The sequence below is a fragment of the Porites lutea genome, chromosome 4, assembly GCF_958299795.1.
Source record: "Porites lutea chromosome 4, jaPorLute2.1, whole genome shotgun sequence".
Taxonomy (NCBI): Eukaryota; Metazoa; Cnidaria; class Anthozoa; order Scleractinia; family Poritidae; genus Porites; species Porites lutea.
In genome coordinates, this window is record NC_133204.1 from 1,617,252 (window position 1) to 1,642,469 (window position 25,218).

Genomic DNA, 25,218 nt, shown 5'->3' on the forward strand with positions numbered 1-25,218 from the left:
AAAAAAAACTGCGCCTGCCCCTTTCCTCTTTCCCGTCGCGCGTGTCTGGCGCTCCTCGTCTCGCTTCGGGCCTGAAAACGTGAAAAACAACAAAAACAAAAACAAAACAAAACAAATCGCTTAGTATGCAGGCCAGTAAGAATCCTACGCGCGTGGGAGGACAACATTGATTACAGATGCGTCATAAAATAAACAGTAAATTACGCAGGTCTTTCGAAGCGCATGAAGTCCTTCCAAACAAAAACCGCGAAGGTAACGTTCTGTTTTTTAAAGTGAAAAAGGCTGTTCTTCCCCCTTCCGACTATGATGATCATTATATGGGAGATCGGGACAACACTACGGCCGATCTAAAAATAAGACACAACATGACAACACAACACAAAACAAGAATATTAATTTCATGCTTGCATGACTCATCCGTTAGATCACCCCCGCACTCTTGTTCCGCTAGAGGCTCAAAAAATTCTAGCTCTGAAGAGGAGTACCACACCGAGGCCTGATTCACTTCTTGCCACTTTTAGTTTTGTTCAGTTTTGGAAATCGGTAGTCTTTCGCACTGAACCGGGGGTGGGGCAGAGGAGACAGACGACCGTTTTAGACATTTCAGACTAATTACAGAACTAAGCTGTGGCTGTGGCTGTTTGAAGGGACCTAATTTTTTTCGCATCCCAAAAAATAGTGTTTCCCGCCCTTATCGTGGCGTTGATAGGCTACTGCCGAGAATTTCCGACTATTACACGAACAGGTGCCGATAACAGCTGTCCGACTGCGAACAGCCCGAAAGTAAACAGACAGCAAACAACATGGCGGGTTACGGTCCACCGCCAGGACCTTACATAGGCTTTCAGCCTGGAGTTCAACCGATAGGATTTGAAATGCATAATCAAGGTTATCCACCTCCTGATAATTATAACAGTCCTGGTTATCCTCCTCCTCCACCACAAGACATTTATCATCCGACCAGGAATGACAACTTTGCAAGCCCGGCTACCCCAGCCGCACCTTCGTACCACAACCACGGAGGAGAAAATGACGATAATCTGCCTCCGGTCGGCTTTGAAGGAATCACAAAACCGAAGGATCAGGATACAGCTACGACTTCAGGAGTAAAACTGCATGAAAGGGAAAGTCCTGTACCGCCAATTGAATCACATTCTCCGAAGCACCGCGAATCGCACCAAGTGAATGTCAAACCAGTTTCACCCGAGGTCTGTATTCACAACAACTTTATTTTATTCTTAAGAGTTGTTTGTTGTACTTATGCAGGCTTAGGGTGGGTGCTCTCTTTAAAAAATCTGCTTTGGCCACAGTTCCCTGACTCAAAAAGTAGTTACGAGGAGGACACGTGAAATATCGCACAGTTGTTATATCAAAGTTTCATCTGTGATCACAATAAACCGCTATAAATATCCGCACGGGATGACTTGTTGAACTTGTGTATTTAATACGCAGCTGTTTCACTCTTCCTCTGTTTACTATTTAACACTGAGCCTCTAAAATGATTTTATAAACCCTTCTTTAATGTAAATTATCAACACACTGTATGGCTGACATTTTCCTCCTTTATGATCATCAAGCTGCATCGTCACTTTGACAACTTAATACACATCCGTAACGCATGAGTGCCATGATAGAATCCTATCCCAGCTGCCAAGTAAAAGTGAATAAAATTGTAAAAGAACAGAATAATGAGGTAGTCTGGCACTCCGGCCTGTAAGCTTTGCTTTGCGGTAACACGTGCAGTTCTGCTAAAAAGTTTTTCTGCTTCTGCGTTTCGTAAATCAGAAAGAAACTGAAAAATATTTGAGATCTAAACTCCTTTTCGTAAGAAATCATCCTTGACAGTAATACGATATTGTATCATAAATTGATCGAAGCTTAAATAGGTTGTAAAATATTCCTCAGGATGCAACCGTTATTAAGGGGGCAATTTATGCCCCACACGAAAAATGTTATTATTGAGGTATAATAATTACAAGAATATTCACAGTCCTTTTTTTTGCAAAGAAAATGAGAACTTTACTGTTGTAGAATTTGAAAGCTTCTTTTGTACATGTATCTCTAGTAGGTTTTTTAAGTAGATGTTTCTAGCAGATAATCTGCTAGACATATAATCTGAATGACATATAGTTTATGTCAATCGTAATGACATATAGTTTATGTCATTCATACCTTTTTTAGGTTTCATAAATGGGATCTTCATTGCTACAACCAGGTGCAAAAATTGTTAAATGTAAGACACTTTTGCCAAAATCAACTTTGGAAAAGAGAAGGTTATGAGAAGGAGTAAAAATGATTATCATTGGCACATGGTTTGATGTTTGTCAAATTTCTCAACTAATTCTTCAAGGAAATGTATGAGATCAGTGTGGACAATTTGTATACACATATACCTGTGGGTATTTGGGGATTAAACAGTTAAACTGTCCTACCATGGTTTATATTCAAATTTTAAAATCTTTTGACAGGTGATGAAAAAAGATTAATATTTTCCTGAATAAGTTTGCTGCAATTTTGGTTACTGATGATTTTGATTAATTGCCCTTGACCTGTCATCAATAGCTGCATCTTATCAATGGTAATTTTCTTTGTCAAAAAACACACCTCAAATGACATTTTTAAATTGAGAAAGTATCTTTTGCTGAGAGAAGATCAAAGCAACATTGAGGGCAGATATTCAGCAGGTGAATTGTTTTATGTCAAAAAGGTAGTTTTAGGATGTTTACCATGCTGTACATACTGTGTGGTAAAGCCAATCCGGTAATAAAATGGATTGGAGACAGGCAGGATCAATTTGCTGAAAGGGCTGCTTGTTATTCATGAGATATTTTTCCATCACTGACATTTTAGCCCTGTATGAAATTAATTTTTTTATAATTGGTTGCTTTTAGTGCAGATTGTAGAATAATTTATTGATCTGTTCAGCCATCTGGATATTCACAATAATAGTTTTCCTTTCTGTCTGCATCTTGTCTTGTTTTCTTTCTCTTCATAAAGTGAGAGTTAAAAACATTAACTTTTAGTCGCCACCAAACTGCATGTTGTATAAATCTGCTCCAACAGTGCATGACATCCTGTATGCACAATCATTCTAGGCAACAAAGTTTTTTTTCAATTTTTGTGGTGGTTTGAAATAGAAGTCGACAACTATACTTCATGATTGACAAAATAATGAGGAAGAGAAAGACTCTTCATATAGCACGAATTGTAAGATGAAATCCACAAGGAGCACTGTCTTCTTTCTCCTTTTTGAGTTGAGGTTAACTTTGGAGATGAAGATGTTTTTTCTCCTCTGCAGTATTTGTTATTATGTTCAAAGTTTTAAATAGAAGTTGAAGAAATTTAATTCATTGTTTTATACAGAGTTTAACACAGGTTAATATCATCTTGTGTTTTTAAATCTACTGGTGTACAGGGTGTATAATATTTTAGGTTTTACATTTTGTAAAGAATCACTAAATCTGTTAAAATACCCAGTTGCAAAAACTATTCCCCTCTGCAACTACATGTGAGTAAAAAAGTTATATGCCTGCATACTGTACATGTGTATGAATGTACTTTATCATATAAACACCAATGAAATACCAGGTGAGCTTTCACGCGAAAACATGATATCGTCACACATGAAAATAACATATTATTTTCACATGTGGAAGGATTACCGTTGCTATACTCACTTGTAAAATATTCTTCAACACGAGAAGAGAAATTTCGTATCTCCAAGCGGCCATGTAATATCCTCTATGTATCCATTTACATCAATGAATTATTTCAAAATGCACTATATTCATGTACACTGTAATATTAATTTCTGTTTTATTTCAGCTAAGACATGACTCTGAGTCTAACACACTTTTCTTTAAAGATGGCAAAAGAAGAATTGGTTAGTGATCCGTCTACTTTATTTTACTTTATTCTTGTTTGCAAACATGCACCTGCACTATTGTCTATACTTGTAGCCAAGGGTTTCAATGCAAATTGAGGTAGCCAGCAGGTTTGAATAGATTAACCGACAATTTAACAAGAGGCGTGGCCTCCTCTTTGTAGGGGTCTAGGTGCTCTCCCAGAAAACTTTTATTTGTCACTATCTGTTGCAAAGTCATTTTCTTGCTGTTACCATATGACTATAATATCTAAAAATGATTTTGGAGCAGTTTAGGTGTAAGACCATGCCAATCTAATCAGTGGCAATGTATTTCAGATCACAGTGGATACTAAAAACACAGTAAGGCTCAATCGTTTTATAAAATTGGGGTAGAAAGTACGTTCAAGTCCATCAAATTGAATTTTGTGTAAAGTTTTGACAAAGTCAAAGAACAACGTCCAATAACAACAACAACAAGTAGCCATTAACTTCTCTGAGCAAAGTAGCCAGACTTCTACTGGCTGTTAGCATGACATTGTCTAGAGGTTGACGTGTATTAAAGTCTTTCTTTTTTTACAGATTACATCCTAGCTTATGAAGTTGACTATGACAAAGATGCGGAGTGGCAACAAAAAAGAGAAGAAAAACGAAGGGAGTTTGAAGCAAACCTGGAAAAAGCTAATCTTGAACTTGAAGCTGAAGGGATTGAGGTACATGTACATGTAACTTGTACATTGTACAATAATCCGTATACAGTGGAACCCCGCTATAACGAAGTGTCACGGTACCGAAAAAAATGTTCGTTATACCGGGGTCTTCGTTATAGCGAAGACCCCGTTATAACGAATTATCCGGTCAACAACAGAAATATTCGTTATAGCGGGGTAATTTAAAATTACCAAAAATTCAATACTACACGTAGAAATCATTACTTTTATTCATTTTATATTGTAAACTATAAGTACAACGGTTGTCAATCGAGACATAAAATTCAAGAACATTTTCAATTTAAAACTTTAAAATTCAGAAGTAACAGTAACATCCGAGGGAAATCATCGATGTCGTTTCCTGTAGTAATCATCTCGATTTGTCTCTACCCAAAAAATGTTCATCGTTTTACTTAAAAAAATCTTTCAATGTAGATTGCTTTTTTCGACCTGCGACATCAATGGCAAGAAATGTGTCCTCCATAATTGAAAGGTACCGGAGAATTTCTTTTTCCCGGGCACCTGCCTTGTCTCTGCTGACAACGAAGTTGCGCAAGAGTCGTACTGCGGCATTAGCCTCGGAAGCAGTAACCTTTTCACGCTCCATTATCGAGCAATCTTCGTTTTCAGAATCTTCAGACGCCAATGTCTATGACATAATAAGCCGTTGACTGATAGGTTGCTGTCAAAGGATTTGTTGATGGTTGATCTGTACAGCGTTTTATCTTCTGTCGCGTGTTGAGAAAACCGGAATAAAGCAAGCTGTGAATTCTACTCTACGCTCAAATCTGTCGTTGTTACTGACTGCGACCGAGCAACAGGACAAAATATTCGTTATAGCGAGGTAAATTGTGCGTTGGGACCATCAAAATCTTTCGTTATAGCGGGGATTTCGTTATAGCGGGGTTCGTTATAGCGGGGTTCGTTTCAACATATTTTACTGTAAATCTGCCGGGCTTTCAAATGTTGTTCTTTATAACGGGGTCTTCGTTATAGCGAGGTTCGTTATAGCGGGGTTCCACTGTATAATGTAAATTTGCTGGTCACATGTTAAGATTGTTTTTAGGAAAACCTAAAGGAATTCAGAACACACTCATGAAATCATTACAGTTGAACTGCCATGAGCTACCACCTCTCGTAAGCGACCACCTTACAATGATAAATGACCGCCAACCCAAAACACCAAAATTTTCCCTCTCAAAGCCTTACAGTTGGAATCTCTAGTAAACGACCACCTCCTGTAAGCAAAGCAACCACTTTTTGGGCCTGATGATTAATGATTTTCGATTGTTTTTAACCTCTTGTAAGTGACCACTTGACACATTCTCTGATCTCTACATATATATGTTCGCTGTGTGCACTATGCTACTTAGAATAATTATACGAAGAACTTAAGTTACAACATGGAACTGCACATGTCGTAACTTAGACATTACATGTAATAAATTATCTTCCTTACAGTAGATGTGCCTGGACCTCTTCTCGAAAAAGGTGCCCTGTGGTTCGATTCTTGTAAACAACCACCTCCCACAAGCGACCAATCAGTCTTTGCATTTTGGGTGATCGCTTACGGGAGGTTTGACTGTGTTGAATTTTTTTTCATGGGGGATTTTTTAAAACTTCAAGTTTTGTTGTGTGGCAATAATAAATTTTGAAAATCTGCTACATGTGCATTAGGTGCTCTATGTGTGTGGCTTCTTTTAGGGAAACCACAGTAATCCTGGCCACCATATTGCTTGTAAATTTGTTCCAATGCAAAAACTGTGTCTCTTTGACTTATCTTGGTCGTGTTGGAAGGGATTTGCATAAGAGTGAAGACAGTTTAGCTCAATTGACTTTCAAAATACAATCACTTCAAGGGCATTGAAACTGGACAGTTGTCATTGATGTCTTGTAACCTATTTTTGTCCTTATTTTTGAGTTGGCTATTTTTTCATTATAATACATAATGTAGCATGTGAGGTCATTCTGCCATTTTCTTCAGCTCTACAATGAAAAAACAGCTAAGCCACTTTGCAGCTTCATTGCGGCATGGCATTAGTGCCCCTTTTCTGTCAATATCAATATGATTGATGTCAATCATATTCTAGATATTGGGAAACATCTACTTTATTTGTTTAACACTTGCTACATGTAGTTATGAAGAACAAGCCATGAAATTAGCCAACCAGGAGCAGAAAAATATTTGAGTGAATTATGATAATACTGTATACAGTTGATGTTACTGCTGCTGCTTGAAATATTTATTGTAGACTTCTAGCAATGGAAAGACAGCTTACATCAAGGTCCATGCTCCTTGGAAAGTCCTCACAAAAGGTGCCGAGGAAATGTTAATGAAGATGCCTATTAAGGTATTAATAATGACATGAAAACAGTCTTTAATTTGCTCTCCCCTGTTAGTGTCCAGCTCTGTTCTCTAGATGCATAGTTACAAGAAGTACAAATTATGTCCATGTACATAATTTGTACTACTTGTAACTATTTTCAAATCCAAACAACAACAAAAAAAAACAAGCCCTATCTTATGAAAAATTGTCACAAAATTAATATGCTTTTTAAACTTTTAAATTATTGTTCAGTCCACTTTTTCTTTAATTTATTTTATCTGTAATTGTATTTTTTCCTGCAGGAGAATGACTTGGATACAAGAGATTGGACTGAACGATGCTTTGATACCATTGGTATTCGCAATCCATTTGAACTCAGAGTTGGTGAGCTTCCAGAGGAACCAAACTATTTCACCTGTGCCTTTAGAAGAGACAAGATGGATAAGTAAGAGATTGCCATGAAACAATCGTGAATTCATATATCTTAAAGAAGGGGTAGAAATGCTTGTCATTTTGTTCAGGGATTTGATTTGCAGATTATTTTTGATATCACCTAGGCTGTTCAGGACAGAGTCCTTATACAGTGTATTTTCATAGCCATTAGTTGGCTTATTGTTTTAGGAATGGTATCTTTTAAAGTGATGGTGTAGCTAATAAATTGGTCTTCTTCAGGGGCTTAACAATCCCCATTTTCTGATAAGCATTCTATTTCCCTTAATAAAATTCAAGCCATACCCGCATGTACCTATAACAATAGGCTTTTATGTTAGAATATACTTTGTTTTTTATGGCGTTAACTTAAGAGATACTGCTCAAAAGTTACTTACCACACTCTCGCGAGACGCAAATCGTGTTACTTGCTATGTGATTCTCTTCGCGCACGACGCGATTCTCGTAGTGCGCGATGGCTTAAAAACTGTAAGCATCATGGCCAAAATTCTTGAGCGGTTTAACCAATCAATGGTAAAGCTTTGCCGTGACTAATAAACTAACAAATTTTTACCTTAGCAACCTGTAGACCTGCCTGTAGACTGTTGCGTATAATTCGCTTTGTGAAGGATCGGATTTCCGTATTTATGTAAAACATGCTTTAAATAAAATCGCTTTATATCCACTGCACCACATTGAAAACTAGTTTTCAATGTATCAATGCAATATGCCATGCAGTCCATTGAAGAATCATTGAAAAACACACCATAAAAATCAAACACAGTTATACGAAAAACATTAACTGAACGCTAACCATTGTAAATAAGTGTTTAACCCTAAACAGCGCTTAACCCTAGCCCTAAAATGACTGCTTAACCCTAATCCGTAGAATGAAAGCTTAACCCTAATCAGTATAATGAGTGCTCAACTCCTCATCTGTAAATTTGCAGTTTTAACTTGTGTTTCCTTTTTTCTACCGGTGCCTCGCGTGACTCGCATGGCTCGCTGGCTCGCAGTTTTCAAGACCCATTTTCAACTTTTGTGCTATTTGGCCACTGTAATTTGTTAATTTCAAGACAACTTTCTTTCAGAAGTCAAGATTGACTGTACAAAACTCGCTGCCGCTACGCGTGAGCTATATAAACAAATTCACTGTTGTCTTATTTGGCTGCTGTAATTTATTAATCTTTTGTAAATCAAGTAGTGACTATGTGAAATAGCTGTAAAGAACAAATTAAGCTAACATTATTTCGTGATTGACGGCAAGTTGAATGTTTACTGATGTTGGCGAAAGTTGCTGCTATGCGTGAACGATAACTACACACATCAAAAGAGCTGAGAAATTTTTTTGGTAGAGAAACTCATCGATAGCGATTTGCAGTATATTTGGTTCTTCTCACATTGGTTTGCTCAGTTAAAAAATCAAGAATACTAGTGGCAGTTTTCACTTTTCGGCGAACGAAACGTCATGATCAAGTGCTGTGTCTAATGTCAATCGCAAACAAAACTGGGAACTAAACAGTGTGCTGATGACAGGCTAAAAGAAAGCTTCTCGAAAAAAAAAACTTAACGTCAAATCTAACACCCCTTTTACTCAGTGTTCGAGGTAACGGTAAGCAAACTTTTTAATTGGTTTCTCGCTGGACGTGTCGTCAATAATTTATGCAAAAAATTGCTGCTTCAATGATTCTCGCACTACGCGATTCTCATAGCACACGATGCGATTTTCGTCGCGCAGGAAATGAGACGTGACTGGTAACTTACTTTTGAGTGGTACTGTAGCATTTGCATAGCGAGTAAGCTGAAGTCATGGTTTGTTTGAATGACATTGAACAGGACTGGTGGTTTCATGTGTGTGACTTTGCTGAACTAAACACTACCTCAAGGGCTGGCTTACCAGACAAGTGTACTTACAATGATCTTGTGACTTGTTTCAATTCATTGAACAATTAACTTGTACTGTAGTCTATGAGAGAGAATTTTTACCTTAGTTAATATTTTGTCAATGAAATTTGCTTTGAGCTACATTGCATGTCTGGTGGTACATTTTGTGCAAACACTCCTGACGTGTTTTTCACTGTACTCACCAGACTTGAATTTATTAAGTGAGTACATTTTTAATATGAACAAAGGTAACCTTGCAATTCTTTCTGTATTTTATTGCCAGATTTTTAATCCCAGACAACCGTGATGATTTCTTTACAAGTGCTCAAAGGAGCAAAATAGTAAGTTTTATTTTCCATATGTAGTTTGAGTGCTTGATAAACAACCCCTGTTGCCTTGTCCATGTAGATGTTCAGTCTAATAGTTAAATTCATTTTTTTACTTCCATTTTGTGTCAATGAGGCCCTGTACTATTTAAGCATAACATTCTAAGAAGCAACATTGTCTTGAAACAGCACCATAAGACAAAACAACATGGAGATTGGTTGAAACAGTGACAGGGACTTGACAGTCACAAATCATACAGTAACAAAATTTGCCGACAGGAACATGGCCTCCACTGTCCCACAATACTCAGAACAACAGGTTTTGAAATGAGGACAAAGGGACATACATGTACATGACCCCTAAAGAAGGCCTCACAACTTCAATGTACATTAAATTATATTAAGCATTTAACACAAGTATGCCAACATCTCATTATAGGTTCATCGAATTTTGAATAAAACTCAGTATGGAGAAAGAAGAAACCAGATTGGTATGTCTCATACATCTGTGTAACTAATATAATAGAAAGTAAAGCTCCTGTTAAATAGTTTTCTTAAACACTGAATTTCAAAGAATGCAAAGAAAAATGTACTGCATATCTTTTGTTCCCTGTAATACACCCATGTACGTTGTACTGTACATAAGAATATACTAGTGCTCCAATTAACAGCTCATTGTGAGCTGCAATATTTTTTGTTTGGCATTTGTTTGTTTGTTTTTAATTTTGTTACCAAACAACTTAAACTTTTTCTAAACTAGGTATTGGACGTTTGCTTGGTAATGGATCATACAGTGCAGCTTACCCCCTACATGAGGTTGGTATCTAATATTGCTGGGCCCAGTTGGTCAAAGGCTGATTAGCGCTAATCTGAGGTTAAATTTGATCCAGGTTTTTTTTTCTTTTATTCGAAAAAACATTTTCTGGGATAAATGTCTCTATTCTTTTTAGATCATGAATCCAATCATCATATTGTAAAATATAAATTAAAATTTACTGTCCCTTTGCTTCTAGAGCCATTTTTGAAGCTATTTTATTGATGTTAAAGATTTTGAGTTGTACCGACAATAAGAAACAAGGGAAGGCTGGGAAGTCTGAAGCCGACCGTCCCAGCTCAATAACTTGCCCTCCACAGGTTTCATCACAACTGCTCGTGAGGGCTTCATTTTAAACTTCTTCCAAGAGATTTTTCTTTCTTGTGATTCGTATGACTGGGCAACTGAACATGACCTAATCAATGTTCACCCAAAGCTTATGTCAAGGCGACAGTTTGCTTCCGTCGGGGAGCATGCATGGTGTATTACGAGTAGCACAGTGGGATGGTCCCTTGGTCCATATGACCATGACAAAGTGTGTCAGAAAATCGAGCACCCGGTTTTTTACACAACGCAAATTGCAGACATGGATTGATAGATCGCCTGTGCTATGATGCTTTAGCTTAGTAATTGTTTTGTATCTTGCCTTATGTGTAGGAATTCTTAGATTGATTAATTTGTCTAAACTGTCTTTCAGGGTACCTACGAATTGGATATGTCATTTGATCCTCCAAAGCCTCAAAATGATAGACAGGTATTTCTAATAGACTACCGCAAATAATACCATAATAATCTCAAGTTGCAATTTTCAGAATATTGTGGCATTTTCTGCAGCAGCCTTTATATTATAACTTTGTGTCTTGGTTTCCCGAAACCTGCTACAGGGGCCTTTTGTTTTGAAGACAGGAAGTAAATAAGTTAGTGCCTGATACATTATTCTCACAAACTGCTAAAGGCGTGAGGTTCAGTTTTGTTGACTTGTTACAGTATGAGCTGTGAACCTTATTGGACAACAATTATGAACCAGATTTCTTTGCAATATGATACGCATGTGCTACCAAATAGTTTTTTTTACTTGGGGAAAGCAAACTACATTGTACAACTGTACAGTCTGTGCCTATATTTTTAGATGCCAGTTTGAGAATTACACTCAAATACTTTTGAAATAATCTAAACCTTGAGAAACCACCAAAATGTGTTCACACAAACTAATATTAAAGCATCAATAGCATTCTGCTCATTATTTACTGCAATTAAAAGTTATAATGGAACTGTATCATAATAGTGTATTATTTCTGGACCAATAAAAAAGAACTCCAGTCTTAGGTTGGGAACAAGCTTTCTATGAAGTAGGGATGTTTTGTGGGAGAGACATCTGCCAGAATGACATAATGCTATTCTGATGACTTAGATCTGTCCAGAATCTGGTCAGAAGGATCTGATTGGTCAACCTAGTAATAATTATTCTTTTAAGCTATTTGTTAGTAAATGGCAGAAAAGGGACAGATGATGAATTGCAATGAATCTACTACAAAACAGACATTACTGTATTCGTGAAATGAGTCCTCTTCAGAATCGCTGCTGTTCATTTGCAGAAGAGTATTTCTGTCATTCCGGTGAAGACATGTCTTTCAGGAAACATCCCTAGCATTGAGGAGCAAGGAGAGAGGGCTCTGTTGGCAGACTAGTTGCGACTTTTGTTAAATTAATGTGATCTGAAAAATAAACAAAAGGTGTCTCTCCTTCCATTAAGAAACACAATTTTGATCTCGATTATCAGCTAAGTTTTGATTTTCAAGTTAATTCAAGTTAATTAGCTCTAACAATAAGGTTTAATTTTAGTGCTATTTGCATCATCTCCACCACATGTCAAACGATGCATGCATCATCATATGAATGATGACCTTAACTTTTTAATAATTGTTATATATTTTTGTTAGTTATTGTATCATACTTGGGTGAAAGCAAATCGCTGGTACAAAATGCAGCCACTGGATAACATCAGGTAATACGCAACTTTATCGCTGAAACTTCTCTATTGACCTATGTATGCACTTTATTTGTACTTGTTTGCTTCATATCTGTGCCTAACAATAACAGAGCTTAAGATGACCAGCTGAGAGCAAGAGTAAAGATGGAAAATCTTCAAAAATTATCCAGTGGTGATTATTTTGATGATAGTGAGTTTGACAGTGATAAAGAAATTGCCATATTCTATAAGTGAAGCGCTTATTATGTTCATGTTCCTTTGTATCCACTGTTTTTCAGGGATTACTTTGGAGAAAAGATTGGAATTTATTTTGCTTGGCTTGGTAAGTCCATTTGATGTTAAATGGAAACGCATGTTCATTTAACTTTATACTTTATAGCTGAAAATTTTTGGTGATAAGTGTGCCACATTCCAATTTTATTTTTACAGGATTCTACACAGCTATGCTGGTGCCAGCAGCCATCATGGGTATTATTTGTGTCATATATGGACTTGTCAAGCTGGGTTCTTATATTCCTGTGTAAGTGATCCATGTGGACAGTAATTCTGTCAACTCCTGGCGGGGGTGGGGGTGGAGTGTATGGGCTATATAGGTATGTGCCACTGTGAAGGGTATAATTAATTTTCCAGGGATTTTGTGTCCTGCGTCCCTTACACATAAAAATCCCCAAAGATGCAAAATAATTCAATGCATGCTTCCCGTAGGACATAAAGAAAAATTGGTTGATCTGAAGATATTTTTGTAGAAAATCTTGTTCGTGTGATTTCTGTGGCTGTTAATTTGGTCGTTGTTTAACCATCCATGATTTTTTTTGTCCCCTTAAACCCATGTTATTAAAAACACTAGCTATAACTAAGAATATGAGTATGGAAGTTTTGATTATCTTGGGAAAAAAATCTTGACAATTCTCACAAGAAAGAGTACTGCATACAGTTTATAATGGATAGTTTTGATGCAGTTTAGTCTGGTATAGGGTATAGAAATCAGAGAGTTGTTTGGGTCTAGAATAGGTTATCATTTTCTTGGAAGCCAATAGGGATACGGCATTGAAATCAGAGACAAAGCCTTGTTTCATTATGAGCGTGTTATTTGTGTTGCTAACTTTTTAAGTGGGGTGCCTTTTTTTCATCATCAAGTAAACACGTTTTTCACATATTAGAAAACAGGGAAAAAGGCAAAAACCATAAACATCAAAAAAGTGTTGCCTATTACAGCCAGAGATTTCATGAATGATACTGCGAAAATACTTAGCAATTTACTGCCTTTAGGAATGACATTTGTGACGAGAACAAGAAAAAAGATTATCCAATGTGCCCTCGCTGTGATAAAGGCTGCCCTTACTGGCCTTTATATGATACTTGCATTTATTCCAAGGTAGGTATGAGTCATGCAGTCATTACTCTTAGAGTTGTGAAGTATAAATAACTCGTTAAAAAGTTAGCTCAGGAATTCAGTCCTGGTTGTCTTTGTTACACTTCTGGCAAAACATCAGTGATGAGTTACACAAACACTTTGCTCTTTCTTCTTCGTAATTTTTACGGGCGTACGCACATAAATTTTACGCGCTTAAATTACTGTAATGGGGGCGATGTATGGAAGGTCGTGCGTGAATGTAAAAGTTGAACCTCGCTGACGCTCAACTTTTACGTTTGCGCCCTGCCTTTTTTTTTTACTTTGGCACTATTTTATAAACGCACGTAGAAATTACGTGACAGTGGAAACCCACCCTTTTTCTCCCACCCCTTCTCTTTCTTTAACGTGTCCTCTGAATGATGTTTTTCGGCACGTAAGCATTATGGCAAGTTACAGCATCTTGCCTTAACAGTTTAAGAATAATTTTAACTGTTTACATGAGCTTATATAATAATAATAAAATCTTTATTACAAAACCTCAATTAAAATCCTATTTACAATCAACCTGCTGTTACAAAAAATCTAATTAACTCATCAAAACACTATCTACAATTCCATCCGTTACAAAAAATAGAAGTAACTTAACCTTACATAAAAGAAGAGGAAATAGATATAATTAATAATAAAAGTTCAAAATTCTATAAAATAAAGAATTCCATTATGCAGAGATATTAAGATCATACAATCGAATTATACTAATGACGGCTAAACCAGTGTCCATAAAAAGCCCTAAGTAAAAGCATATAGACACGTATTTCAGATATCCGCACTAGAGACATTTATTTTACAGTCTATTGAGCTTATATTAATCGATGCTATTCAGAGCTCACTTTGAACCACATACAGCTATGAATGTATTTTTATTTCACTGTTTCAGGTGGCGTACGTATTTGATAATGAATTTACTGTGGTTTTTGCCATTTTCATGTCACTCTGGGGTAAGTTTGGCACTTGCTCGCATCCTGTAATGGCTGCCAGGTCTGTTATCTCTCTCTGCGAGTCTTAAGCCTGGTCAGTCTATTTAATTGAATACACTGTACATGCAAATCAAAGTCAGTAGGCGTTTTTTTTTCATAGCGCTATCATTCTTTTTTGGCATGGTGACAGTCGAGGATGTTCTGTGGTTGTTCTGTATTTTCTGTATTTGTCATGCGTTTTATACATGAGCGTCCCGCTCGGATACTTGGGGCAACCCTATCCCACGCTATGACACTAAAAAATTGATTAATCGATTGATTGATTGATTGAGTAACGTCCTAACTTTACAACATATAAACTTGCCAAAGAAGTTCTTAAGTCAACTCAATCCAGCCCAGTCATGCGATTGAATTCAGATTGATTAGATATAGTTCAGATAATAATCAAACGTTTGATTTGGCTGGGTTAGTAACTGGAGCATCCCTTCAGTCGTCACTGGGCTTCAGCAAGTTCAAGTGTTCGAATTGCAACTTTGTTTGTTTTTTATATTTTCCATAAATTTGAACGATGATCTTTTCCACAGCGACCATGTTTCTGGAATTCTGGAAGAGACGACAAGCAGAGATTGCATATGAATGGGATCTGTTTGGGTTCGAGGATGAAGAGGTGTGTAGCTAGTGAAATGATATCAAACTATGTTCACACTATCGATACCCAGGGTTCGTACAGTGTCTTGAATTGTCGAAAAAGTCTTGAAATTTGCCCAGCAATTTTCCAGACATGGAAAATGCTGGAAAACTGTTAGAGGTAAAGTACTGAAAAAATGGTAAAAGTTTTCTCTTTTTTTTTTTGAAAGCTGCAACAAGTGCTTCGCTAGTGAAATTTTTTTCGTGTTTGTCAAATCTTATTCAATCTCGCCTGCATGTCATGGAAAAAGCTTTTTTCCTGCGTTTTTTTAAGGTCTCTGTTGATCACCTATTTGATAAACTCATGCTTGCATGGTTGCAAAAAAAGTCTGGATGAAGTCTTGAGTTTTGGATCAAAATCTGTACGAACTCTGTATTCCGGATACCGACACGAAATTTGGTATCTGGTGTGGTAACCTCTCCGATATCTGACTCTCCGTTTATAGTGATCGGCGCGGCGCGGCGCCGCGCGGCTTCGCTTCGTTACAGAAATCGTCCCGAAATCACCGTTCCTATCTGTGAACAGAAGTCCTATCCGATATGGTCAGTTTCGTGCCGGTGCAAAAGCTATCTGGTATAGTGAAAACATAGCATCTATCACAATGATTTGTTGCGCGATCTCTTTTGAAACTTCTGCAGCGTTGGCTAACAGTGACACCAACTTCAAAAGTTGTAGATGTTAATGCCATTTCAATTATTTGAAACAAAAGACTAGTCACATATACTATTATATTTTTATTAATTTGGACTCACGCATTGTCCCATGGTTCTTGCTCTACTCAGGAACAACCTCGTCCTGAATACGAGGCAATAGCCACAGATACACGCTTGAATCCCATCACCAAGATAGAGGAACCATTCATTTCAGTTGGCAGAAAAGTACCAAGATTTGTGTGTAGCTTTGGCTTCATCCTTTTCATGGTAAGGTTCATCGATTTCACTGCTTGATTTACAGTCTGTGGTAAGGATTACAAACAGAACGCAATTTACGGGAAACCCACTTGGTCGGAACCTATCCAGGTTTTCTTTATCACTAAAGCAGGCGAATCTTGATAAATTGTATTTTGCTTGTGTCATATTGCGGTATGAGGCAGAATGAGACTTCAGTGCCCACAAAGTTGATAACAAAGCCTCTCGTTTAGCAAGTGAATAAAATTACCTTGAGTACATGTAAACGAAATAAGATCATTGCAGTCAATGTGGGTGATGAATGATCAGTCTACCAGTGAATTCCGGGTCTACCATTCTATTGCGTCCTTCATTGAGTTCCACCACAATCCAATGTCCTTTCGAAAGCGAAAAAAAAATTTAACAGTTCTGGCTTCTCTATTAGGGAGCTTATGCAACGACGACGACGACAGTAGTGAAAACGTCGCTAAAAAAATGAATTTGTGTCCTTTCAATTCTCATCGTGTCTACTTGGACCTGCTCAAATTGTCAAATGTATGCGATTTCTCCCAATTTTGAAATCTTATGGGCCTTTATCCAGTTAAAAAAAAAGGAAAATTCGTCGTCGTATATTCACGTCCTCCGTAAAACGTCGCATTAAGAGGTTTCATGTCGTAGTCGTGCAGTGGACGTCAAAGAAATTTGAAGTTTAACAAACTTCAAATGTTTGGCGGCAAAACATGTCATGTTTGCACCCAATTAGAACATGTTTTTTTTTTGTAACGTGTACACGCTTAGGTGCAACCGATAGTAAATGTTGAATGTCATATAGCGTAATTCTGTTTCAGCTGTTGCTTGTTCTTGCGGCGGTGTTTGCAGTTGTTGTATACCGTGCTGCCGTTTACGCTGTATTAGCTGCTCAAGATAACTATAACATGGGTCTTGTTAGCGTCGCTACGTCTGGCACCGCTGCTCTTCTCAACCTCATCATTATCATGCTTCTTAATAAGGTAACAATAGTTCTACCGAACTTATACCTACTCTCGTTAACTATTGACTCGGAAAAAAATCCTAGTGACACTTAAATTTAGCGATATAACATACATTGTGACCTTTAAATAACCTAAATGTAGTTTTCACCTTTTCACGAACTGAATCTATGGGAATTTTTTTTTTCAAAAAAATAGTCATGACGATAATAGACCTTAACAATGAAGATTGTTGATACATGGCAACCTTTGAACTCCGTTAGAATCACTTTTGTTCTCGTATAAGCAAAATCGTGCAAACATCTGAAACGTAAGTTTGAAGTTAACAAAAAATAAACTGCAGTGCAATGCTGTCACAACATATATATCGACATAAGTGGGCTTGGCCACCCAACATTGAAAGGTGAACCGTCTTCCTTTATGTCTTCTTGAATGTTTTTTGCTATAGCGAGGGTGTATCCCGATAAATCGGCATAGTTTTGCCCCTCAATTGTGTGCCTAACTCTTGGCTTTCTTTTTTTTCTCTTTTTTTTTAAAGGCAGTTTAGTAAAAACCACATCCCTGACTAAAAAAAAGCTTTGTTTAATTGCAGTTTTATGAGAAATTAGCTGAAACTCTAACAAGATGGGGTAGGTATTTGTAAAATATTTTGCAGTAGATGGTGTACGGACTTACTCTGCTATGATGAATTACTGAATCGCCGCAAGACATATTTACCCCGAAACTCAAGGCTATTTGTCTACAAAGACTTTGCATCTGCTGTGAAATTGAGATTTTTCCGTTGAGAGTTTCTTGGTATTTTCTGCAAAATAATAATAATTGCCATGCCATTTTGTAAATGTATTATGAAAAACGCCTCGACTAAACCACTTTCTGGAGCCTTTTTAGACTTGCCCTTGTTGTCTGTTCGTGCTCATGTTATTAATGTATGGTTATCACCTACCAGATACCCTGAGCCCGGCCGGGACTGAAGAATATTCCGCCGTGTAATACAAATAAATTGCAACCCCTGGGGTTATACCTGGGGTTGGGGGGAGGGGGGGGGATGATAATTGGAAAAAATTGAACCATGCATTGAAATTTGATAAATGGGGCTTTAACTTCTCTTCAGAGATTCTTAATGCAGAGATCCTCGGATTCAGTGTACCCTCCTTTATTATATGCAAAACGAGAGAGACTTCGCCTAATACAAGTTTATCGCAGTAGAAACGCATGTTTGAGAGTATTTTTCTTATTATTCTAAACAGAGATGCCTCGTACTCAAACTCAGATGGAAGACATCTTTTCGTTTAAGATGTACCTCTTCCAGTTTGTAAATTATTACTCGTCGTTGTTTTACATTGCCTTTTTCAAACTCAGGTAAGCGAATCCTTATCTTCTCGTCAAGCTCTTTCCATCTTATATACACCTAACTAACGGACAGTCGTTTTAGTCTCTCGTAACTCGTGTCCGGTGACGAAGACTAGTAAAATGTACAATCGTACAATTAACGATTAATGTTTTGTTTTCAGCCCTGGTAGACCCGCGGACTACAACAGAATTTTTGGAAGATACAGACAGGAAGAGGTAAGATTTTCGCACATGCATCCCTTGTGTAATACAAAACAATCACGTGAAAGCTTTATTATTACAAGTGTTAAGGTCCATTCACTTCTTGATGTAGCTTCCATTCTTGAAGTTGATAAATTCACCAGTCGACAAAAATTCCTAATTTCTTTGTGTAAACTGCTGAAAAACAAATGTTACTATGTGAAAGTACCGCCGAATAGGTTCCATTTGAATGTTTACACCACAAGATATCGTTCACAGACTCGAAAGTTGGAACAACCCTGTAAGACTCCATCAGCTCTCTCCTCCGCATAGGCTCCCGCTGGGTATCCCTATAAATATAGCAATAATCGAAAAAATAGAAAGAGCGCGGGGGACGATGGGAAGAGGGAAAAGGCAGGAGCTCTCTTCTCTCTTTCCCCTTCCCATCGTTCCCCGCGCGCTCTCTTTCTCTCTCTCCCCAGCCTCCCCACAACGCAAAGAGGCCTATTCGGAGGACAGAGCTCCATCAGTCTCAGTCAGAGGGTGCAATTAAATAAGAAGGGTGAAATGAATCCAGGGATATATACAAGAACGTCATTGATACGTTGTAAGTCAGTTGTCGGACATTTTAATACAACCGTGATGTCCCTCACTTCTGAAAAGAATTGTTCTCGGTAAAAAGTCGTGCACGGAAATAAAGCCAAGCTCTTAAAGGTAGAATTGCAAATGTAGACATTTAGTCGTGTTATTTTAAAGTCTTGATGTAACAGCAAGGTATTACTTATGAAGGCTGCGAAACATACACAAAGATTTTTAGTGGTTCAACACCGGGCTCGAAAAAACCAAATAAACGGGTTCAAACGAACGCAAGGCCGAATCTGCTATCGTGGCACGTATGAAGATTCCTTAAAATTGCTTCGGTTTTATAGTGTACGCATTACCTTAGTAGCCTGTCCACAGGCGTTTGTCTTTCTTTCTTTTATTTTCTACAGTTGGACTGCGCTCACGATCAATAAATCTCCCGCGTGCTCAAAGATCTCGTTAGAGAAAATAGAGGATTTCTCTATTCCCGTAGCGTCTTCGTGAATCCATTTTGAAGTTTCTTTTGTGTTCTCTCCTTTAAGTGTAACCCGGCTGGGTGTTTGTTTGAGTTACTAATGCAACTGTCAGTCATCATGGTTGGAAAGCAGATCTTTAACAACACCATTGAAATCATCTTACCGTGAGTACCTATCTTACAGAAACTTTAACGTGCCAGTCACACTATTAGTCATATTTTGGTTCTTTTTTTTTTCAACTTTTAACACTTCTCTTGCCATGCGCATAAAAACGACAACATCTTGGCAAAATATCGGAAAACAAGTATCTGCTCAGCCGTTTTCATTCGAATGATAACATATTTGGTTTTCTTGTCCGTCGAGTGCGTGATAAATGTGGTGTATTAGTAATTGGAGCATTCCGCATAATCTGTCTAAACCAAGCAAAGCAGGTACAGCAAAAAGGATGTAAAGGAAGATAAGGAGTGAATCATGTTTGGGATTTATTTTTTACAGAAAGTTGCAGAACTGGTGGAGGAGACGACAAAACATTGAAGTGCCTGACCTTTCAGGGTACACTCGCTGGGAATTGGACTACGACTTGACGCAGTACCCTGTTCATGGACTGTTTTACGAATACTTGGAAATGGGTCAGAATATGCTCTTGTAGTAACTTACAAAATACCCCACTTGAAAAACGCTGGGAAGAAAGGGTACAAACTTTGGGCGCAGTGATTCCTGGGATCGTTTGGTGCGGACAAGCGCTGGTTATGATTGGCCGATGCTATTCAAGGAAACATTATCCAATCATAGGTAACGCTTGTCCGCCCAAACGATGCCAGGAGTCGTTAATAGGGAGCTTAAGCAACAACGACGGAGACGGCTACGAAAACGTCACGCGCCGCTTCAAACTTTATCGCGCTTATTCCATCTTATTCGCTTATTCTATTTTTCTGGAGTTCAATCCTTAAAGACTGTATCGAAGTTCAGGAGAAGAAAGAGAAAGTCGTGGTCTTGCGTTCACGTCCTTCACAAAACGTGAAAATAGGCATTTTCACGTCGTAGTAGTGCAGTGACGGCAAAGAAATGGCCAAAAAAGCGTGATGTACGTGTAAAGTTGTTGTTTGCCAGTCTAAACCAATTGCTTTTTTGCCGTTGTTGTTGACGTCGCCGTCGTCTTTGCTTAAGCTCCCTAATGTAATGGAGAATACGCCTGAAAGACTTGCAATAATTAGTTGCGCCATTTAAAGCTATCATCAGTTGGCATCAACCTAAAGCTTTCATCTTCTAAGTATCACAGCACGCTACTGGGACTTTCAGTCCATTTTCAGATTTATTTTTTTTTCGAATTTCACTGCATTCGCACATTGAAACGTGCGCATAATCCAATATGGCAGCTGATCTTGTCTACACAGTTTCTTTGTAGTTACCTACACTCTGCAGACTAGTTCATCTCTATTTTATCTCGCTTGATACTCTGATGGGGTCTCTGATTAGCTGAGTGATGAATCTTAAAGTAGCCTGAAAATCTAACCCGCTGAGATCCAGCGTCAAGTGCATAAGAACTATGGTCAAACTTGATTCTGGCGTTGAAGGAAAGATTGTGACTGGACAGTGTGTGTTATAACTTTGATTTTCGACGTCCAAATATATGCAGCTGGCCCTAGGCCTGAAATGTGGAAGACTCACACCCACGCTCACTAACCCGCTTTTCTCTTGTGACCCTGCAGGAGTGTATAAAATCAGTTGTGTTTTTACTTAAAATTGGTGACTCACAGAAGCGTGATTGTTGATCTAATTGATTTAGTTCTCTTTCAGTGATCCAGTATGGTTTTGTTACCCTTTTTGTGGCGGCTTTCCCTCTGGGTCCTTTTTTCGCGCTCATTAACAACTTGCTGGAAATCCGTCTTGATGCTTACAAATTCACTGTGGTATTTCAGCGACCCATGGCCGCTCGAGCACAGGATATCGGTAAATAATAACTTGCGTCTTAAAGCAAATTTCTTGGTGTTTATATGAACTAACACATGGTCTTCTTTATTTTCGTCAAGGAATCTGGTACAACATTCTCAAAGGCGTCACCAAAATCTCTGTTGTCGTTAACGTAAGTTAATTTGTCTCATCACTTACTGATTTGCTTTAAAGGATTGCTGGTAATTTTATAAGCTCACTTGAAGAAGATTTGGATTACAGAAGCAGTGATAACGTAGCGTAACAGCTTCCACAATTTTAAGGCTGATTATTTATTCCAAGACTCGTCGATTGTTTTGTTGCTTGACACTGAAGCTTTGGAGACGGTGAAAGCTCGGGAATGAAAAGAATGATTCTTAGGTGCTTCTTCATACGAGTCCCCACCTGCACTTTTGTATTGACTCCCATATCTTTTTTTTTAGGGATTCGTGATTGCGTTTGTATCCGAATTCGTTCCCAGATTGTACTACACGCTGGGTAAAGGTAAGGACAGCTTGGAAGGATTCGTTAACAGCACTTTGTCTTGTTTTGTGGTAACTGAGTTTTCTGCTGATGAGAGACCAAGTGGAACAGAAGCAGATGTACTTTGGAAATACTTCAATAACAACAGCTGTGGATTTAATCAGCCCACTTGCAGGTAATGTATATCCAACGCACATTAAGTCACCTTAGACTGAAGCGTGCGACACGCTGTACGTTAAGCCACTGACGAGCGTATTTTCTCGTCCACGCGGAAACATTTTTATACAACGGAATTTTGCCGTGGTAGTTTTCCCGTACAAAAATGACGGGGTACTCGATTTGTGGGCGAATTGACCAGTGAATGTGTGACTCTTCCCCGGACAAAGGAGTGCAACGTAGATCGGCTGACATGCGTCCCGTGTTGGTCTCTTGAGGTCTCTATTTCCTTGATAAATTCCATCGACACATTAAGCTTGGTCCGAGGGACCCGGTCTTTTTCTTAAGCGTGATCTACTCTACCTCTAGAAGTACTTTCGTCTAATGCGAGGTTGGAATACCCTTCGTAGAGAGAAATTTGGGATGGGCGATTAGAGATGCGCAGAGCTGCAAATAACCGTTGGTCATCGGACAATGTCCATCTAAAATTGTCTTTTTTTCTGACAAAATCCTACTTCTTGTGGTCAGACGTTATGAATGGAGAGATCAAATACTAAAGGGAACGTGTAAAAATTAGTATGATTTGCGTTCTACAAAACTTGTCTGGTTTGTCCGTAATCATGTTGTCGGACATTATGGTTTGCGAATAGGCCTTGTTTTGTGTGAAGGGGCCAAATCCTGTTGGTATATTATCTTAACTTCTTAACTTAAGGCGCTTATTTTCACATTTCAGATTCCGTGGTTATTACGAGCCTCCTTTTATTACGATATCCAACCAAAGCTTTCCAAATCCTGACAGATATCAGTTTTCCACAGCCTACTGGCACATTCTGGCAGCTAAACTCTTCTTTGTGGTTGCTTTCCTGGTAAGAACACTGTACTTATTTTGCATGTCTTTCCTCGTTTGGATCATTGGGTTGTTGTTGTTGATGATGTGGTTTTTTTTAAGTTTATCAAAACGGTGCTATACATATACAGTCAAATCTCTCTTAAAGGACACCTTGCTAAAACAGACGGTCTACCAATAAGGCGGACATTTCTCTAAGACGGACACATAGCACATAACATGTCATAAAATTTATTGTACTTCGAATTTACATAGTAGCTCTATTGTGTCCGTCTTAAGGTTGATTTCCACTGACGCGTTTTTGGCTACGCACGTTAACGCACGTAAATTTTAATCACGTAAATAAAACAGAGGCAAGATATAAAGTGTTGAGATTAAACGTGAAGTTGAGCGAGGTGCTACTTTTACGCTTGCGTGCTACCTTTCATACATTGCCTCTATTTTATTTGAGAACGTAAATTTTACGCACGTACGCACGTAAAAATTACGCGACAGTGGAAATCATCCCTTAGAGAGAGTTGATTGTAGTTACATGTGAATGCCTTTTATCCCGACGCAATTTTTTTTTCCTGGAAAGCGCATAAGATACAGAGTGAACTGAAAGTAGAGAAAAACAAACATTTATCTTCGGTGTTTGAAGTACAGAATTTAATTTATTCAGGTGTTAATTTAAGCAAGTTAAGAACTTGCCTGGGTCTTGAGGGTTGTGATGTGGGGTTGACTGTGGCACCTACGGCAAAAGCTAAGATAGGGCTAACGCGCGAAGCTCAAGGAGCACGAGAGAGCCTGTGTCTCCTTTTCACCCATATCCCTCCCAAGCGCCTGTCATGGTGTCTAAAATACTCGCTTAGCAGATTTCTCACTAGTCGTTGTAGGTGGTACTAATGATACTGTGACGCACCAAAATTCAGCAATATAACACGCTACACTGGTCAATACTGTACGCACGCTTGCAACTAAAACACTCGAACAGTTACTGCCGTGGACAGCTCCGTGTATCGCTCTTCAGATTGGCGATTTCCTTGTTTTTCTTTTTTAACCAAAATAATGCAGACTTTACCATTAGTTTAACCTTTATATTTTCACAGCACATTGTGTTTGGCATGACAGCAATCCTAGCCTGGATTATCCCGGATGTTCCCAAAGAAGTTGATAATCAAATCAAGCGAGAGAATTTCCTTGCCCGTGAGGCTTTGCGGTCGTCAGAGCAGGCGGAAGCTGGGTCCCCTGAGCCTCCTGAAGATGACATGTTGTAGAGGTTGTCGCCGTACATTTTCAACGGTCCATTACCTGGAGCGAGAAACTAATTCCCATGCCAAATTTATGTTGCGGTGGTCTGACAGAATAGCTAATTTTTTAACGCATTTTCTCGCGGTACCGGAAACGTTTGCATACTTGGTGTGATATACTTATTTTTGTTTTCCTTATTTTTTTTATTTTTTATTTTTGGACCTTTTAAATAGTCTAAACAGCAGCAAACTCTATCCAAAACAATTTGGTTTGTGAAAAAAGACGCGCTGAGAATATACACGGTAGTTGCTTGTCTCATACTAGTGAATATACTGAATTTATTTAAAGTTTTGTTAAGACTGCTTTTAAGGCGTCGTCTAACTTGAGGTCTTTATGGATTGTTAACATTAGCTTACAAATACCAGAAAGCAGCCAATTTGGAGACACCTATTTCTTGTCAATTATTTGAACCGTAATTGCAAGTGAACAAGTAAACAGTAGTGTACCTTATTTATTGGAATAAGTGCTCGACCTCGAATTAGCGCCCACCTAGAATAAGCGCCCATCCTAAGGGCAGAAAAAATTAATACGCGCCAAGCCTCGAATATGCGCCCAACATAATATAATTTCTACATAAACGAACATTTAAATAATTTGGAACGCAACAGAAAGTAGAATCAAAGGAATTATACACTACCCGGTACGAAAACCCGGAATAAAAAACCCATTGGGACAACAACAACAAAAA

General features: G+C 38.2%; 1 protein-coding gene across 1 annotated transcript; it reads left to right on the forward strand.

Annotated features, from left to right (window-relative positions):
* The first annotated feature begins 697 nt into the window (after window positions 1–697).
* Window positions 698–25,218, forward strand: LOC140935172 (anoctamin-5-like). The gene is made up of 27 exons (XM_073384704.1): window positions 698–1,208; window positions 3,826–3,883; window positions 4,445–4,575; window positions 6,825–6,923; window positions 7,202–7,344; window positions 9,496–9,553; window positions 9,978–10,029; window positions 10,299–10,354; window positions 11,050–11,106; window positions 12,293–12,357; window positions 12,621–12,664; window positions 12,772–12,862; window positions 13,612–13,717; window positions 14,634–14,694; window positions 15,258–15,340; window positions 16,144–16,281; window positions 17,097–17,258; window positions 17,830–17,866; window positions 18,485–18,596; window positions 18,749–18,803; window positions 19,892–19,989; window positions 20,321–20,454; window positions 21,623–21,775; window positions 21,856–21,908; window positions 22,198–22,412; window positions 23,127–23,259; window positions 24,329–25,218. Exons 1-27 carry the CDS (start codon window positions 804–806, stop codon window positions 24,494–24,496), a joined length of 2,967 nt encoding a protein of 988 aa, XP_073240805.1. The 5' UTR covers window positions 698–803; the 3' UTR covers window positions 24,497–25,218.